Below are 17,802 nucleotides of genomic sequence, written 5' to 3'. Positions count from 1 at the left end.
GAAGGGCCTTTCCCCTTTGAGTAGGTCACAGAACTCCAGTTCACGGCTCGGCTGCAAATTCAACGGCCGTGTCTCCGTGATAAGCAGAGCCTTTGAACCTATGCTGTGAAAATTCCTCAGCGTTTGTTTTAGGGCCACTTATCTGCATCTTGAGAATGTTCCTATGTGGCTTTTCCAACTGAGCCCTTCTTGGGGATTTCCCCCTGTGCCCATTCTAGGTGCGCCCTCCCCGGCCACACGTCATTAAGAGACCGAAGAGCAACATCGCAGTGGAAGGCCGGAGGACGTCCGTCTCGAGCCCCGAACAGTGAGTACCCTGTTCTCCCCTCCCCTGTGTCTGCAGGAGCCCAGCGGGGCCAGCGCTTTGTGGAGACCATGTGGCAGCCCCGGCCTTTGAAAGGCTTCCCTGGAGCCCCGAGCGGGTGTTTCACAGAGAGGTCGGTCGGGGAACACGGCTTGATCTTCAGTGTCAGTTCTGCTAGCAGTTGTCACAGCCAGCAGGAGGCCCCAGAGGCCAGGGAGCCGGGCACCCGGGCTGGGTTTTGAGTGGTGACGCCCAAGGGGTACTCAAACAAGCTCAGAAAAAGATTCTAGGCCTTTTCTTATGCTGAAGATAGCTGGTCAGAAAAAGAGAGTTAGGGACCTGGTCGAGGAGGCAACCTACTTAACGAGGGCCATCACCTTCCTAGGCCTGGGCTGCTCCGGGTCTCCAGAGCTCAGATTTATACACAGGACTATCCTCATCCACTGCCCCTCCCCCACCAGTACCTTTGCTCACCTGTGCCTTAGCATTTATTTTATTATGACTTTGCTTTCCTACCACCCCTTGGGCCCAGAGCTCCACGGGACAGGTGCTGGGTTTTATGCCCAGTACCAAGCATAGGGCCCAGCTTAGAATCACTTGCTGGGTAGACATTGGGTAGATGAGGGGAATGACGAGGCAGGTGGGCAAGCAGTGGCCAGAGGCTGAGCTGTCTGAATGTGGGAGGCTTAAAGCTGCTTACGGCCCCGACTTCAGAGCCAGCTGGAGAAGGTAGCACTGCTTCCATCAGAGGAATGTGCCTCCATCCCCAAGGCAAACGGCTGGTGGTTTCTGCCCAGACAGCTCAGCAGCTACACACTGGCTTCCAGTGATGCCTTGAAAAAGTGCATGAAACCATCTTGGTCTGGGGCTGTTGGGGGAACCAAAAAAAATTTGCCCCTGGGACCCTGAGGTCCCTTGGGTGAAGAGGGGAATGCTCCTCGTGTCTGCCTTATTTTCAGAAAAGTTCTCAGGGAAGGAAGTTAAGGGAGATGGGAGATGGCACGTCCTAGCCAGAAAAGGAGCCAAAAGGAAGAAATAATTCCCAAATGTCAGCCTGTGGCCCAGCTCGGGTTGCAGTCCACTTCAGCTCTTCCAGGGTTCTCTGGTTTATAGGATGGTATCACTTGAGACTATCATGTTGTTACAGAACCAGCCTACCTAGACAGCCCTCAAACCTGTGTGTGTCTGTGTGTCTTGGGAGATGCTTGGTGATGCAGAATTTGGAAGTCGGACTCCAGAAGTTGGGTGTAGGTTTAACTTTTCCTGTGCACAATAGGACGGTGGGAATCTTGAGGACTATTTCCCTGCCGTGGATTATGATTGCCCCCTTGTGGAGAAAATGCTGCATGTCTTCAGAGTGCCTCAGACCCCAAAGATTTCTCCTTAGGGGAATGAATTTAGTCACTTTTCTTTAGAGCCATCTCTTTAAAACTGGACGAAATATTTTAGACACTGTACTGGGATACAGGGTCATGGTCCTGTAGACATTGAAATGCAAATCCAGAATATCCTTGCTTTGCACCAAAAACACCCTGGACCAACAACACTTCCCATTCTACAGAAAAGCATTACCCATTTTGTGGCCGGTTCCCGATTAGAGCTCGGACTCCCTCACCACGTTTATTTACACTGTTGCTTTTCCAGCCCAGTGATAGGGAATTGCTTCATCAGTATATGCAGAGAGCCAGTGTCTGGTAACCCCATCATTCTGGAGATTACCAGAACTATGTCAGTACCACTTTTTGTGGGTTTTTTTGTTTTGGGTTTTTTTTTTTTTTGCAGTACACCTTGTTTTAGATTTCTTTTTGGGAAACATTTGGGGTTGAAATGAACCAGAGGGAGCAGCGGTGGCTAGTTTAGTGGGTTGGCAAATTGGCAATGATAGAAAACAAATGACAGGTTCTCTGTGATCGTACGTAACAGTGACCCGGGTCCACCAGGAGATAGGGAGGTATGTTTTAGAACATCATTCCGAGAGTTTCTGTTCACATTTTTTTAATGTGATGGGGGGGGCATGGGGGGCCGGCAGAGCTGTTCTCCCATAATGCCAGTGACATTTCTGGTGCAACCCGGGTGTTTTCCTGCGTCTCTTCCCATGCTGCCTCCTCCCCCCCCACCCCCCGTTGTGCTCCTCCACTTCCAAATGCCATGTCACAACAGCACTTGGATGTGTTTTTCTCAACTGTCATCAGCTCCAGCTGGCAAGACCAACTTCTTGAAACACAGGAAGCATCCAGCGGAAAATATTTTAATAAAACAGACTCCTCATAAAATATTGTTTTGGGGAGGAAGAAACCAGCCCCACCAATCTGTCAGCATTGTGTCGGGAGACACAAGAAGACAAGCTGGCGGGCAGGAGCCACATCCTAATGGGCCTTTGTTGCTGGTGGTTCAGTGTTGGGCACACGGACTCGGTGCCTGGCCCTTTAATCTGGCCTGGATTTTCTTGAATCACAGATCTTTGTCTCCACTGGGAATATCAAAGTGCATCGGAAACTTAGAGGATTTGGGCGGCAGAAAGAGACACAGGATCTTTGAAGTTGAGGGAAGGATTCAGTCCTCCCGACTTCTTGCCCCAGCTCTCACTTCCAAAGAAGCACATTAAGTAATTAACTTTGTGGACAGCAAAACGGAGCTGATTAAGAATTAGACAGTCTCCACGGCCTCCTGCAGCAGCTCAGCATCTGGAGTTCGTCGAAGCCCAGTAGCGTCGCCAGCAGCTCTAAGACCACTCCACCCATTGAGGTCCGTTTTTTGCTTTCTAGCTCACGTCCATTCTTGCATCCATTCATTCAGCAAATATCTTCAAAAACCTACTAGGTGTGAGCTTCTTAGGACTTTTAAAGGAGGCCCCAAAGGGAATCCCAGTGCCGACTTCTTTTGACTTGCATTTTCCCAGAAAGAAATTTTTCCCATGTCAAATTTTCTTCCCCAGTGGAAGGTAGGTGTCCTAGCCCCTCAAAACCATGTGACAGCAATTGGAAGAACAATTTACAAAGACTTCTGGGGAAAACATTCCCTCTGTTTTTCTGTTAACATTAGCTAATTAATATTCAGTGACTACTCCTCCTCAAGAAGTATTAGCTCCTTACATTATTATTCAGAACAGGGCCGATGGTGCGCCCCGAGGACCCCCTGGGGTAAGAGTTGGGGTTAGGAGGAATCAGACAGCTCGGGCTGTGGGTCAGTGAGCACAGCGGAGCACCTCATGTGTCCTAGGTCCTCTTAGGCGTCCCTTCCACAGAACAGGAACGCTGGCTCAGAAAATGTATTGATCAGTGTTCCAGGGTCATCCAGTTAGAAAGCGGCATGGCCAGGACTCCAAATGCTGCTCAGTTTCATTCTCTCCATTGCACTCTGCTGTCCACGGGGGTCCATTGTTCTCCTGGCTTTGCCCAGGGAGACAGCTTTGTGTCCTGAGATGACTTGCCCCGCACACCACCTTCCTCTCTGGGGAAGGTTCCCTGGGGTTGGGAACCAGAGCTGTTCAGTCCTCTTCCTGCCAAGGAGGCAGTGTTCCCTGGTGCCTGAGTGTTCCTATCTGGGGAAGGAAAGAGAACTAACATTTACTGAACATCGCTTAAGATCATGAAGGGTAGGTGGTAGCTTTACCATTTAACAGATGGGGAAACTGAGGCTCAGAGAGAGACTTTCCATAACTTGCCCAAGGTCTCAGGACTGGAAAGTGGGGAGGGCCTGGCCCTTTCTTCTTCAGCATCCAGGCTTTTTGTTAAGAACCTAATTATGACTATGAGCTACTCTGAGTGGTGAGGACGATGGTGGCTGCAGCAGGCACGGTAAGGTCACAGCTCCCCACCTGTTAAAGGTGGGCTTTGGTTATTTCAGCGGGAGCGTGCATGGCTGCCAGGCCCTAGCTTATCTTCCCTTCGGCTTGCTAGATATAGGGCAATTTCCCTATATTTCATCGAATGTGAGACTTTGAAAGAGCCGACAGCAAGCCCTAAAAGGCAGTGCTGTGCTAAGTACTGCCCGCCCCTCAGGACCACACACAGCGAGCAGACAGAGGCAACAGGTGGGGGTGGGGGGTGGGGAGTGACCTACTGGTCCCCAGGTGCCTCTCTCTTTCACTCTTTCACTGCCGTGAGAGTTGGGAGGGAGATAGTCACAAGCAGCCTCCACCTTCTTTAATCTTCGCAATAACCCAGAAGGGTAGGGCTGTCTTCCAAGTCCTAATGGTGACGGGGCTTGTACTCCGTGTGGATCTGAGACGTTGCCCAGTCCCAGCCCGCTGCAGAGCCCAAGCTCTTGCAATGCGCACCTTGTCCTCTAAAGGTGGCGCACAGAACACCCTCCAGTCACCCGCGTCCTGACTGGCTGCAGGCTGGTTATTTGGAGTCCGTTGTACTAAGTGATTCAGCCACCAGGGGCCCGTAAGCCACTGCCCTGTCACCTCCCTGGCCAGATCCATGCAAAAACATGCTCTTTTCCAGTAATTTTGTTTGTTTTTAAAAATAACCCAATAGCCTTATAGGCAGGCTGGAAGTTAGGGAGAAGAGACAAGTTCATTCTGAATCCCACTACTTCAGCTCAACAATGTACTAGCATTTCTGCAGATTCCTGTCCAGTCTTCTTCCTAGATATATTTTGCAGAGCTGCCAGCTTCCTTGCAATATCCCACAGTACAGACTTGCCTCATGTCCCTCTAAGCCCCATTGGTGGTGACCACGGAAGATCTCACTGTGTGTATGTGTGTGGTCTGCCTGATCACGCTCCTTTTATGGGATCTGTAGATTGTTCCAGGTTTTCACAAATGTGAAAAATGCCAAAGTGAATGTCCTTGTTCTCCAAGTTTTTTCTAGTTTTATATTATTGTAAGAACAACTACCATTAACTGAGCACTTTACGTATGTTGTTTCATTAAATCCTCACAAGAACTCTGGGGGCGGGGGTAGGTATCATTAGCTCTATTTTATAGAAGTAGCTGCCACTCTGAGAGGTGGTCACCGCCCTTGGTCACACAACTAGTTAGTGGCAGAGCTGAGCTTCAAACGCCTCTAACGCCAAAGGCCAACCCTTAACGTCTTATAGGCAGATTTCTGCTCCGTGTTACTAAATAACTTTCTGAAAGAATTGTACCACTTCACACTCCCATCAGAACTGTGGACTCCCTGGGAATCTGGGTCTGGGAGACCCAGAGGAACGTATGGCTGGCATTAGAAATCCTTCTGGCCAAGGAGAACGCCTGCAGGTTGCACTGCCTGGGCAGGCTGTGTGCGCACCAAACGGCCAGCCCACACTCCTCAGGAATTGGAGAATCGGCTCTGCATCTGAATTGCACTGCGTGACCCCAGCACCCAGAGCCCCAGAAGATTAAAATAAGATCAGAAGAAGCTGCCAGAAGCACTTAGTGGGAGCTCTTCCCAGAGACCAGGTCTCAGAACACTTTGCAGTGGTACCTCCTCGAGACCTGCGCTCAGCACAGCCCCCTGGCTGGGGGTCACAGCCGGACCCCTTTCCCTCCTGCACAGACCCAGAGCTGCCCGAGGGTGGGGGCCTGGTGCGCAGGCCTGGCTGGGCGTCCGCAGATCTGGGCAGCACCCTGGCCCACCAGCTGCCAGTCTGAGACCGTGGGCAAGTCTGTTTGCCTTCCTTTTTTTTTTTTTTTTTTAACACAATGCCTGTTAACATCTCGAAGAACACAATTTGGGAAAGTGCCCACAGGAGCCACACTGGCATCCCCAGCAGCAGTGGGTGCTGTGGCCTCACCAGTCTGACCCTCCCCCCAGCACCTCCCCCACGAGCTGCACGCTCCCTCCTCGCAGGGTCACCGTGCCTGGGACTTCTGGCATAACCGTGACCTGCCATGTTGTGAGTCACCCGCATGCACCCACACACGCTTGCCCACCCCGGTAGCCTATGAGCAGGGCAGGGTTGTGTGACCTTCAGCTTTGACTCTTCAACTCCCCGACCAGAGCATGGCCCAGCTCTGCTCAGGGATATTTATTGAGTGAGTGGACAAAGGAATCACTGAGAGCAGCTTACAGCCCAGCGTCCTGGAGTTGGGGGAGGGTATCAGTTAACAACCGCAAGTATGTAAAGAGCACCTACTATGAGCCAAGTGTGATCAGGATGTGAATCTGAAGCTACCAGCACCTGCCCAGCCTGGCCCTGTGAGAGCCAGAAACTGTGATCAGCCCCGGGAGCAAATCTCCAAGATGCCAGCTGGGCCCTGAGCCCCAGGGGGTAGGGGCAGCTGTCTGGGCACTACCCCCTGGCAAGCCGCCAGGACACCAAGCAGAAGGGCGCAGACCCAGTTAACAAGGTGAGAGGCTCCTGACCTGACTCGGGCCCCCTCCCCTCTCCAACGGTGGGGTTCGGGCCCCGGAGACAAAGCCAAGCCAGAGGCCAGGCGTGGAGCCTGAGCTCAGACTGGAAAAGCAGGAGCTGCCGCAGAGCCTCCGGGGATGTGCAGCAGCCCAGGAAAACACAGGACCTCCTCGTCTCCACCACTTCTGCCTGCTGCTTGGAAGGAGGAACTCTCCCAGGAGCTGTCACAGTAGGGCGAGTTAGTTCCAGCTGAAAAGCCAAGCCTTTAGGAAGCCCTCAGAAGAGGTGCCCCATCCTCAAGGTGTCATTGAGCTCATTCTCCTCCGAAAGGCTTCACCACCCCAACAAGCACCCTCCCCATTCCAGATTTCACGTCACCATTTCCCAAGTGCTTGTTTCAGGCCCGGTACTTCAATATATGTCATCTTGGTGAACCTCCCCCTGCTCCCCAAAAGTCTTCATAGTGAAGGCACTGTTAGCCCATTCAGCCACGGGGGAACCAAGGCTCTGACAGGTGTCGTGACCTGCCCTGGGTCCAGCACAGATACCAGGGTCTGCTGGGTCCCATGTCCGTGTCCACTGCTTTCTCACCAGCCACCCCCAACCGACTGCTGCCACGGTCCCTAGAAAAGACTTTGGCTCTCAGCAGGCAGAGGCTGTCCTCGGGGTGAGGGGCAGTTCCTCACAATCTACACAATTGCTCTTCCAGGTAGGGAAAGTGCCCCCAAGGTGTCCCCTTCCCCGTCTTCCCTCCAGCAAAGGGCATGAAGGGTGGGAAAGTGAAGCCAGACCTCTGCGCCTACGTGAGCGTCCACCCAGCGCCTGGGAAAGGCTTCTCAGCCTGCTGGGCGTGGGTGTGGACAGGGGAAGTCGACACTAGTGATCTCTGTGGAAGGAAGGAAGATAGACAGACAGACAGAGATGGGTTGATAAATAAATGGATAGATGAACGAAGGTTGCAAAGGCAAAGGGCACCACCAATCCAAGAGACGGAGATCAGGGCAGCTGAGCCCCCCATCACCCCCTGACCTCGCACGTGGCCTTCAGCCCTCACGCTGGGGGGAGGCCCTCCTCCAGCTGGTCCCTGCCAACCCTGCCTGCCTCTTCTCTTGAAACCCCACCCCAGCCTCAAGCCCCTGTGCCCCCTCCTCCACAGAGACACCTCCAGGCCATTGTGCGGCCTCTACTGGACTCAGATTAAAAGCCTCATGTCACCTCCCAAATGGAGGCTTGTCCAGCAGCCCCTGAGCCAGGCACGCCCACCACTGCACTCTGGCAGAGCAAGTCCCTAACAGGGTGGGCAGGTCCTGGCCTCATACTCACCCGTCCCCTCTGGACCAGTCCATGTGACGGGAAGACGCCTTCTCATTGGTGATCACGACTCATTACAGCAGTGAGTCTCTCATTACAGTTCTTAAGTAGATATTCACATACTGCTGAGTACAAAGATCCCACGTCCAACAGGTTCCCATATCTGTCATCAGTCCTTCCTCCCTGGGAACAGTCCCAGCCTGGCCCCAGGCCACACAGGGAATAGCTCCAGTGCAAGTTCCGGAGCGTCCCCCGTGGGTCCTGCACCAAGCTTGTTTCCCCCAGAGACCCCTCTGACTTGCTTCAGAGGCTTTTTCTCTGTTTTTAACCCATGCACGTGCTAAGGTGTGCTTTAGAGTGTCAGCCCTGTGTAATGGTGCTGGAGGTGAGGCATGGCGGCGTCTCTAGGCGGGGGGTGCTCGCAGATCATTCTGATGTGCTGTGACATGCCCAGCTGGGGACCGGTGACTTTGACTGGGAAGGTCTTTGAAAGCAGGGACCACCCTATTTGTCCTTGAACACCTAGGGGAGACTCTGCTCAGGGTGAAGAGGCCCAGAATTTATTTGTTGGCAGGTGACTGTGGCATCTGGGTAGTAACTGAACAGGCACTGGGCACTGTGCAAAGCCCTTTCCGAATATTTTCATCCAACTTTTGTGGTAAGACTAACTGGAGGGCTATAGAATCCCCATTTTGCAGCTAAGAAACTGAGGTTCAGGGAGGTACAATGACTTTCCTGAGGTCATCTGGCTGGCACGTGGGGATTGGTGGAAGGCTGGACAGACGGGCCTCGTCCAGGGGCCTGTTCCTGCCTGTCAGCCCCACAGGAGCCCTGTAATCAAGGGATGCCGAGCGGCCAAGACATTTAAAAGTAAAGATCCTTTGTGCAGGGGTGAAATGATCCTTTCAAAAAGGATCACCAGCTCCCCTCGGTACCTCTGGAGACCAAGTCCCTGCTGACTTTTTCCCCTTCTTTATCTCAAGTACATTTAAATGTCAATTAAATTTGAAATATCTACATTTGTCAGCATTTCATTTTGGGCCAGCGTGACGTGCTGCTGATTTGTCCACGCGATGTGACACATGAAAAAAACTCTCGAGATGCAGATCTTCCTCATTAAAAAATAAGCCTGTGCGATCCCGGCACGGCAGAGAGCCACAGAGCACGTCCCCGCTTCCTGACGCCGTGTCTCTGACATGGTATTTAAAAAGGAACAGCCGCGCCTGTCACCACTGTCACACGCGCACGCTAGCCGGCGACACGTTAAACCAAACATTAGAAAGGGTTCGGGGAGTCATCTGCATGGGAACTCCGTGCCGAGATGAGGTGGGCAGAGGCGGGAGCAGCCGTGGGAGGTGATGGGGTCTGAACGTGATGGACAGCGGGCCTTTCTTTCTCGCCGAGACTCCGGCAGTCCTTGCTGGGTAGCCAAGTTCGCCACGACCTGCCTTTTCACAGACAGCTCTTTGTGTATAATAAAATCCAGGCAAGTGGTGGGTGGCAGACTGCAGGGTAGTAGCTGAATTGGGTTAATGAGGGAAGAGGTACGCGCTTTTTTTTTTTCATATTCTGCCTTAAGTAATAAAGAATTTAAACCTGGACATATTCGATGGTTCGTCCTTTAGCTCTGACAAATATCTGACTGTATGTTTCATGGGAGAACATGAGCAGCTGAATTTAAATAAGTTTATTTTGAAATCTCACCTTTTATCAAAAGCGGAAGAGGAAACACCCTATTTCACCGTTTCGGGTCCACAGAACTGAAGAGGCAGGATCGCAGAGTGGTTCAGAGTTAGGCATATCTGGATTCCATGCTCTACCCTTAACTTCTGTGTGACACTGGGCAAGTGACTCCCCCTCTCTGAGCCTTGGCTGCTTTATCTGAAAAATGAGGATGTGATGAGTAATTAATCAGAAACTGTACGGACAGCATTTAGCCCAACACTTGGAAATACTGCTGATGTCATCATCCTTATCCGTGTGGTCCAAAGCCTGGACCTGAAGAAACTCTGATCAAACCACATGGCAGAGTTCTCGTCTGGGTGTTCCATCACTCTTGAGAGACAGATGGTGTATCCAGGAGACACCCTGGACCTCTTCTTGAAGTCAAGACTGCCCGACCAGCCTGGCCTGGCCAGAAGAGCTGTCTGGAGAGGAAAATGGTGAGCTGTAAAGTGAGGCTCCCTGTCTCCCCCCACCTCACCCCCAAGCGCCCTCCGTGATCTCGCGTGTGGGAGGCACTGGATTTTGAAAGTGGTGGGAGGTGCAGCAGCCTGAGCTGATGAAGCCAAGGTCCAGTCCAGCACAAAGGCTCTTTGCTCTTGTGTGAATCCAGACATTCCTGGCATTCAGCTAACGTGCCACGCTGTGCTCTCTGCTTACTTGTCAAAGCCAGAGGAGGGGGCTGTGCTTGGATGGGTGTTGGAAAGGCATTCAAGATGGATTTGAGGGCCACCCAAAGCCTCATTCAGTTTGACCCAAGCAGAGGTGTGGGTCCCCCTCATACACATCTACGACCAGCCCAGAGGACAGGAAAGAGAGGGCCCTGGACTGGAATCCCTGCTCATCACTTCCTGGCTGGGTGGCTTGGTCACACCTCTCCTCTTCACCATGAAGTGCTCAGCTAGGACTGGGTCTGCTCACTACAAGCACGCGGGAGGTGCCTCTCGGTTGGGTGCGTGGATGAACAGACGGACAGGTGGATGGATGGACTAATGACAGCCTCATCCTCTGTAAAATCTGTACAGCGACGCCTTTCTGCTTCCTGCTGGGGGAGTGGTAGACATAACCTGTGTAAAGCCCGTGGCACAGTGCCTACTTGTGGATATTATTTTAAGCATTTTTCTGAGACTCCCACCTGCCCCAATATACCTAACACGCTCACCCCCAGACGTGGTCCCGTTCTACAGGTCTATATTCTTTTTCATGTTCTTTTCCATTATGGTTTATTACAAGATATTAAATATAGTTCCCTGTGCTATACAGTAGGACCTTGTTGTTTATCTGTTTTATATGTAGTAGTTTGTATCTGCTGATCCCAAACTCCTGAGTTATACCCCCCTTTCCCCTTTGGTAACCATAAGTTTTTCTATGTCTGTGAGTCTGTTTCTGTTTTGTAAATAAGTTCATTTGTATCATATTTTAGGTTCCACATATAAGTGATATCATGTGATATCTGTCTTTCTCTGTCTGATTTACTTCACTTAGTACGATAATCTCTAGGCCCATCCATGTTGCTGCAAATGGCATCATTTCATTCCTTCGTATGGCTGAGTAATATTCCACTGTATATATGTATCACATCTTCTTTATCCATTCATTTATCGATGGACATTTAGGTTGCTTCCATGTCTTGGGCTATTGTGAATAGTGCTGCTATGTACATTGGGGTGCATGTGTCCTTTCACATTAGAGTTTTCTCTGGATGTATACCCAGGAGTGGGATTGCAGGATCACATGACAACTCTAGTTTTTTTGTGGTTTTTTTTGACAACTCTAGTTTTTTAAGGAACCTCCATAACATTCTCCATAATGGCTGCACCAGTTTACATTCCCACCAACAGTGTAGGAGGGTTCCCTTTTCTCCACACCAGAGAGGGGACCCTCTTATACTGCAGCCACGAGCTGAGGAAAGGGGCATGTGCCTGGCGGGGATCCAGAAGAGGGGTGAAGCTGGTGTGTGCGGGGCCTCGTCTCTCCAGTACGCTGGCTTCCAGTCATTCCCTTAGCAAACTTTCCTCTGCACTAACGCTGTGCTATGGGCGGGGAGAGAAAGAAGAACGCGCCAGGGCCCCTGCCCTCGAGGACCTCCACTCAGAAATGGAATTGCAAGAGGTTCAACTGTATTAACGAAGCGCTAAACCACGCAGCCCAAGGAGAAGCCAGCTCTATCTAGGGAGAAAACTCTGCTGGGAGCTCCAGGAAAGCTTTGTAGGAGTGCGGTTTGAGCTGAGTCTTGCAGGCCAAGGGCAATCAGTGCACCAGGCAAAGGCAAGGGCAGGTGGCAGGAGGTGGCAGGGAAGGAACACAGAGGTGGGCGGGGCCAGGCGCAAAGCACGGTGTCTGCCCTGCTTGGAGCTTGGACTTGGCGGCCCTCACCCCGCCCACCCAGTGTGTTCCACGAGCTCCCCAGAATGCAGCCTGAGGCAGGGTGCCTGCCCCCCTGCTCGGGAGAACAGTCCAGTGCTGGCGAGTGAGAGCGGGTCCCCCAAACTTTTAAACAGACGTGTAAGTCGTTCCAGACACACCTGAACATTAGTATCGCTGACATTTTACCCACCGCATGAAGCCACGGTTCAGAGCAGCAGGCTTGCAGGTGTGAAGCGGGAGAGTGATGAGGTCAGGCCTGTGATTCAGAACAGGATTCCAGTGGCCCTCCTGCTGGGCCTTGTTTTATGTCCCGGTGGACGAGGCAGGAACTGGGCAGCCTAGCCCCTGTGCTGGCCAGGGCACATTTCTGCAAGTCAGATCCTCCCACCCTCTCTCCTGAGTTCAGAGGAGAATGAGCCTCCTAGGCCATGCTCCCACCAGTCCAGGACAGGCTGAGATACGTCTTGTCCCTGACACGCAGCAAGGCAGCCTGGGAGAGGAGAGGAACGCTGTGACCTCCCTGTGCAGCCCCCGGGCAAGTGGCTTCCCCTCTCTGAGCCTCAACCTCCCCTTCAGTAAGAGGACAAAAGTCTTTGCCTGGCTAGCTTCCAGGGACAATGCGAGGAAATGAAGGGTTCAGGTGTGACAGTGCTGGGGAACTCACAGCCCTGGGCACCAGCTTTGGTTCCACTTTTAAAAGGGCAGCATATATTTGGGTAACAACTGGCTTATGACTGGTGATGGTGGACCATACCAGCAGCCGATCACAGTCCACTCTCCCAATCCCCACAGGGATAGCTGCTCTCCCTCACTTACTCTCCAGCCCTGGTTCCCATGCACTTTTTTGGACATGTTTCCTCTTCCTGAAATGAAACCAGAAAGGAATTGCATCATATAAGGCAAGGAAAGGAGACTGCTCTGGCTGGGGGTGGAGGGGAGAGGAGATAGCCCCCCATCAGGTACCCCTGTGTCTCCTACCCCACCCACCTCCCCCCCCAGAGTCCACCATTGCCCCTGGGATCCTCGGTGTGCGTCCAGCCCGCTGTACAGGGCAGAGGCGTGGGCTGCCTGCTCCCCAGCCGCGTGCCGGAGCAGCAGCCATGGGGCCGGGATTTGAACCAGGGGCTGTGGGGTCCAGCTCCCCTCTCCCAAGCACACACCTCTCGCGGGCCCTGGTCAGTGTATAATTCATAAAAGCTGGCGTGGAGTTTCTCTGGGCTGTGTATGTGTTTGTGTTTATAGAGGTAGAGCTCACAGGTGGCTGACAAGGGAGATGTATTTTTTATAACAATGAATATTTAATTTCCACATCACAGATGAAAAAGACTCTCTGAAGAGGCATCTGAGGGAGACTCCAGAGAGCGGCCGCTAATCAGAAAAGGGCCTTCTCGCGAGTGCCCTTCCACATGGCTCACTTTCTTCTTTACCTTTTTTATTTTTTATTTTTTCCTGATTATTGAAGTAGATATGCACATTGCAGAAAACGGAGAAGACACAAAAATAAAATTTGGCAGAGGGGAAAAAAATCCATAATCCACTAGCTTTTTAAATTTTTTTATTTATTTATTTTTGGGGGCTGCTTTGGGTCTTCGTTGCTGCGAGTGGGCTTTCCCTAGTTGCGGCGAGCAGGGGCTACTCTTCGTTGTGGTGCGTGGGCTTCTCACTGCAGTGGCTTCTCCAATGCAGGGGACATGGGTTCCCTAGCTTTTGTTGACATTTAGACACATACCTTTCCAGTCTTTTTTCTGTGCATTTTTCCATAAGCAGATGAGAGAGAATGCAGTATAACTGCAATTCTGCATCCTGACTTTTAGATTTTTCTTTATAAACATTATAGTTAATGGGAGGATACTCTTCAGCCAACCATGCCATAATTCACCTCACCAGATTCCTACTGCGGAAGTTCAGGTTGTCTCATGTTTTATAAACATAGCAGTAATGAACATCTTTGTGCATAATTTGTTGCTACATTGGGGTTATCTAAATGGAAATGGAATCACAAGGTCATAGATGTATTTAAGGCTCTTGACACAGGTGGCAAACCCACAGTTTCTTTTCTGTTTGGGACCAGCTTCCTCACTGTGGGGCCCGTCAGGCCTTCTCCAGGCAGCCTCCTCCCTGGCCGGCAGAGGGAGGCCAGGGTCAGGTGCGGAGCCTCAGGCCTCCTTCCCACCCCGCCACGTGGAGTACCGAGGTCCCTCCTAACTGTTTTCTCTCTTGTCTTCCTCCGCCCCAGCCTCGTAAAGCCCTTGCGACACTATGCTGTCTTCCTCTCCGAAGACTCCTCTGACGATGAATGCCAGCGGGAAGAGGGCCCGAGCTCTGGCTTCACCGAAAGCTTTTTCTTCTCCGCTCCCTTTGAATGGTCTCTCCTTCCTTCTTCCATTTCCCTGAGCTCGGCTTGGTGACTCTCCGGGGCCACTTGGAGGGCTGGGGGTGGCCAGCTTGCGCTTGTGTGTGGGGAGGGGGTCTGGGGCTGCTGCCTTCCGGTGCCAGCTTGCAGGACGGACGCCCCCTCTGTGTGCCTCCTCTCAGGGCGTCATTCTGTCAGCCCCATGGGGGCTGTGACCATGGGGTGAGGTGACAAGAGTGACTGGGCTCTAGAGGTGTGAAGACAGGAGCATGGGTCTCATTCCTTTGGGGAAAATGCACTTAGCTGTTAATGGAATTGGTGGCTGCGGTTTCAGCTACAGTTGGCCTGGTTGTTGCTGCCCGAGTTTTCCTTTATCTCAGCACATCTTGGAAAGCCATGGAGATGGATCGTCAGATTTTAAGTTTTCAAACAACGTTACCGATGAGGAATGTATATATTAATGCTGGCATGTCCAAAGGTTTTACTGACCTGCCTGACTTTAAGATAATTTTTATCATTATTATTTATAGCCTAAGCCTTCTTCTAATTACAAATTGCAATAAAGAAAGAAAGAAAAAGAAGGTTCACCACGATCCAGCCGCCCCTGGAATTGGGCTTTGGTGGCCGCCCTTTCTTTGCAATTCCTGCCTCTCCACGCACAGGCTTTTCAGGGCTGGGACTGAGCAAAGGGACAGCTTTGGTTCTGTGTGTATTTGTTTGCATGGTGTTTTTAATGGAAGCCTCTAGGGGAAGGGAACTGCCCATTGCTGAACACACACAGCAACCCTTCGGGGAGTAAACCGTTACAGCCAGATTATAGAAGAAGGACTCTTCCCCCACCTTCCCCCTCCCAGCCCCCTTCACCATCTCCCTGCTCCCAGTCTCTCCCCCGAGGCTGGGCCTGTGAGTTCCTCGGGGCACCTGATAAACCCAACAGCTCTGCTCCTGCCACTGCCCGCCCCCCAGGGGAGGAGGGGCCTGGCCCTTTCTGCCACCAGCTCACCTGTGACCACGGGCAAGTCAGTCCCCTCCTGATGTCCTCACCTAGAGCAGTGGCCTAAGCCAGTGTTGCCCAAGCTTGGAATGCCACCTGGTCTGTACAGTGAATCTTATTCTTTAAAACTAGAAGAGAAGCCTTGTCCTAAGCAATAATGTTCATGGTATCATAGGCTTAATATATGTTACTTCTATTATTAATTAAAGTAAAGATAGCATCATTGGAATAAGAAAAGTTCATCCATGTATCAACTTAAAATCACCTTGCAGGTAAAGGCACCCACACAGGTAATGTCCACGGACTCTCCCACCACGGAGTCCAGCAGGTCACGTTCTTTTTAAATTAATTGATGCCTTAATTATTTAAAATAATGCTCACTTCCTGAGCCATGATCTATGAAAGGCATAGGCTTTTGGGTATGTTTAAAAGGGAAGTGGCCATCTTAACTCAAAGCAAAATGGGTTCCTTCTAAAGAACTCTAGTTCCTTAACTACGAAGCACACTGGCTTTTCTTTATCTCCTTCACTGTGTTCAAACTTGGTTAAAGGAGCTTGGTCAGATGGCTTAGTCAGAACAAGTGAGGGACTTTAGAAGTCTCTCATACTTGGCTTCCATTTCCATCTCTTGCCAGGTGCTGTGTGACATACGTTCCATTACTTAGCCTCTCTGAGCTTCAGTTTCCTCATCTATAAAGTGGGGGGTGTGAGTCCTACTTCGTGGGCTGCCTGTGTGCCTTCAGGGAGTTAGTACAGTCTGATGCAGTCCTTGCCAAGAGTCAGGGCTGTTAGTTGAGCCCCTTCCCTCTGCCAACTGTCCCCTGCCCAGGTTCGTGCAAGTGGGCCTCCAGGACCAGCAGGTGGCACCCTTCCCCCACTTTACCAGAGCCGTGGGCAGTTTCTGCCTGACCCAGGAGCCAGAGCCTCATGGTTGGAGGAGGTGGGATGCTGCTCTGGCCCGGGCTCCACTAGAGGTCTGGGCACCGTTCTCCAGGTACTCCGGGGCTCAGGCTTGTGAGAAGGGATAGCAAGAGGCACCCTGTGTCACCTGCACCTGGTTGACTGCAAGGTTTTGGTGCATGAATGCTGCTAACAGCCTCAGCATGCCTGCTGGGCACCAGGCACTGTATTTGCTCATGTAGTCTCCACCACCAGCTGCAGGGGAGTGCAGTCTGGAATGGGGGAGCGTATGAGGCTCAGAGAGGTTGTGATTTACCCAAGGTCCCACAGGAAGAGATGGCACCAGGGCTGGAACTGAGGTCTGCACAGGCTGAGCCCCAGATGGTTCCCCACTGAGGATCCTGGGGTGCACTGGGCAGCTCCCTGGGGAGAGTTCTCCCAGCTCAGTTCCCACGAGCTGTTCCCAGGACCTGCTGCAGGGGTGGGAGTGCAGACAGTGGGCTCAGGATTGAGTCTTCCTGCCTGTTCCCTCTCCAGACGTGTCCTATTCCTCACGCCTTGTGTGAATGGCGTGTGAGCCCACTAGCCAGTTCTACGGTGGGTCCTGTGGTTTGGAGGAAACTAAGTGGGCCCCCCAGTGCAAGCTAGAGCCAGAGCAACTTGCCCAAGGTCCCTGAGCGAACAGAAGCCATGTTCAGCCCAGGTCTGTCAGAGTGCCGCTGCCCAGACGCCTACACTCTCAGGGACCCAGGACGGCTCTCCTCTCCCAAGGCTCCCGGGTGTGCTCCCCGAGGCCTGGAAGTTCTCGGGGGTGAGGGTTGCTTGCTCCTCCCAGGGAGGCTCTGAGTAGGAGAATCCAGCCTGCTCTGCCTCCTCCCAGGCCGCAGCCATATCGGACACTCAAGGAGTCAGACAGCGCCGGAGACGAGGCGGAGAGCCCTGAGCAGCGAGCGCGGGAGCCTGTGGGCCCCACCCCAGCTCCGCCCGACCGGGCTGCCAGCATCGACCTCCTGGAGGACGTCTTCAGCAGCCTCGACATGGAGGTCCCACTGCAGCCACTGGGCCAGGCCAAAAGCTTGGAGGACCTTCGGCCCCCCAAAGACCTGAGGGAGCAGCCGGGGACCTTTGACTATCAGGTATGCTGTGGTGGGGGCGGTGCGGGGGGCGCTGGCTGGGGGCACTTTCTGCACATGAGGTGGATTTCCCCATGTGACAGTAAAAGACACCAAGGGAGAAACAGCGACTTTTCTGAGGTCCTCAGCCAACACTCAGAGTCACTCTGACTGCAAATCCTGCCAGGCCGGCCAATGGCCAGACCCGCCCCCCCACCCCCCAACCCCGCTCACAGGGATCACTGGAGAAGATGCTGGAGCCTGATAGAAATCTGCCCCCCCACTTCTGCTTATGCATCAGAGGTGGGCAGGGCTATGACCCCTGGTGAAACTGGGATTAATGATCCCAACCCCACCAAGGCTCCTTGGAGAGCCTGTGAATCAAAGTTCCTGGGCTCTGGACATTAGCGTGTGACCCCTGACCTTCCTTGTGACTTTCAGTCAGGCACACC

The 17,802-nt window shown here is 52.5% G+C and overlaps 1 protein-coding gene across 8 annotated transcripts in view; it reads left to right on the top strand.

Annotated features, from left to right (window-relative positions):
- Window positions 1-17,802, top strand: part of DENND1A (DENN domain containing 1A) — a 530,720-nt gene that overhangs the window by 509,181 nt on the left and 3,737 nt on the right. For all 8 annotated transcript variants that reach the window (XM_030761610.2, XM_089913732.1, XM_089913734.1 and 5 more), the window contains 2 exons: window positions 219-307; window positions 17,119-17,374. In XM_030761610.2, the coding sequence (XP_030617470.1) occupies window positions 219-307; window positions 17,119-17,374 (345 nt within the window). The remainder of the gene's footprint in view (window positions 1-218; window positions 308-17,118; window positions 17,375-17,802) is intronic.

The sequence above is a fragment of the Delphinapterus leucas genome, chromosome 6, assembly GCF_059928025.1.
Source record: "Delphinapterus leucas isolate spDelLeu-1000000601 "Yukka" chromosome 6, BTC_Dleu_Yukka2, whole genome shotgun sequence".
Lineage (NCBI taxonomy): Eukaryota > Metazoa > Chordata > Mammalia > Artiodactyla > Monodontidae > Delphinapterus > Delphinapterus leucas.
This window is presented reverse-complemented; position numbering and strand designations above follow the sequence as displayed.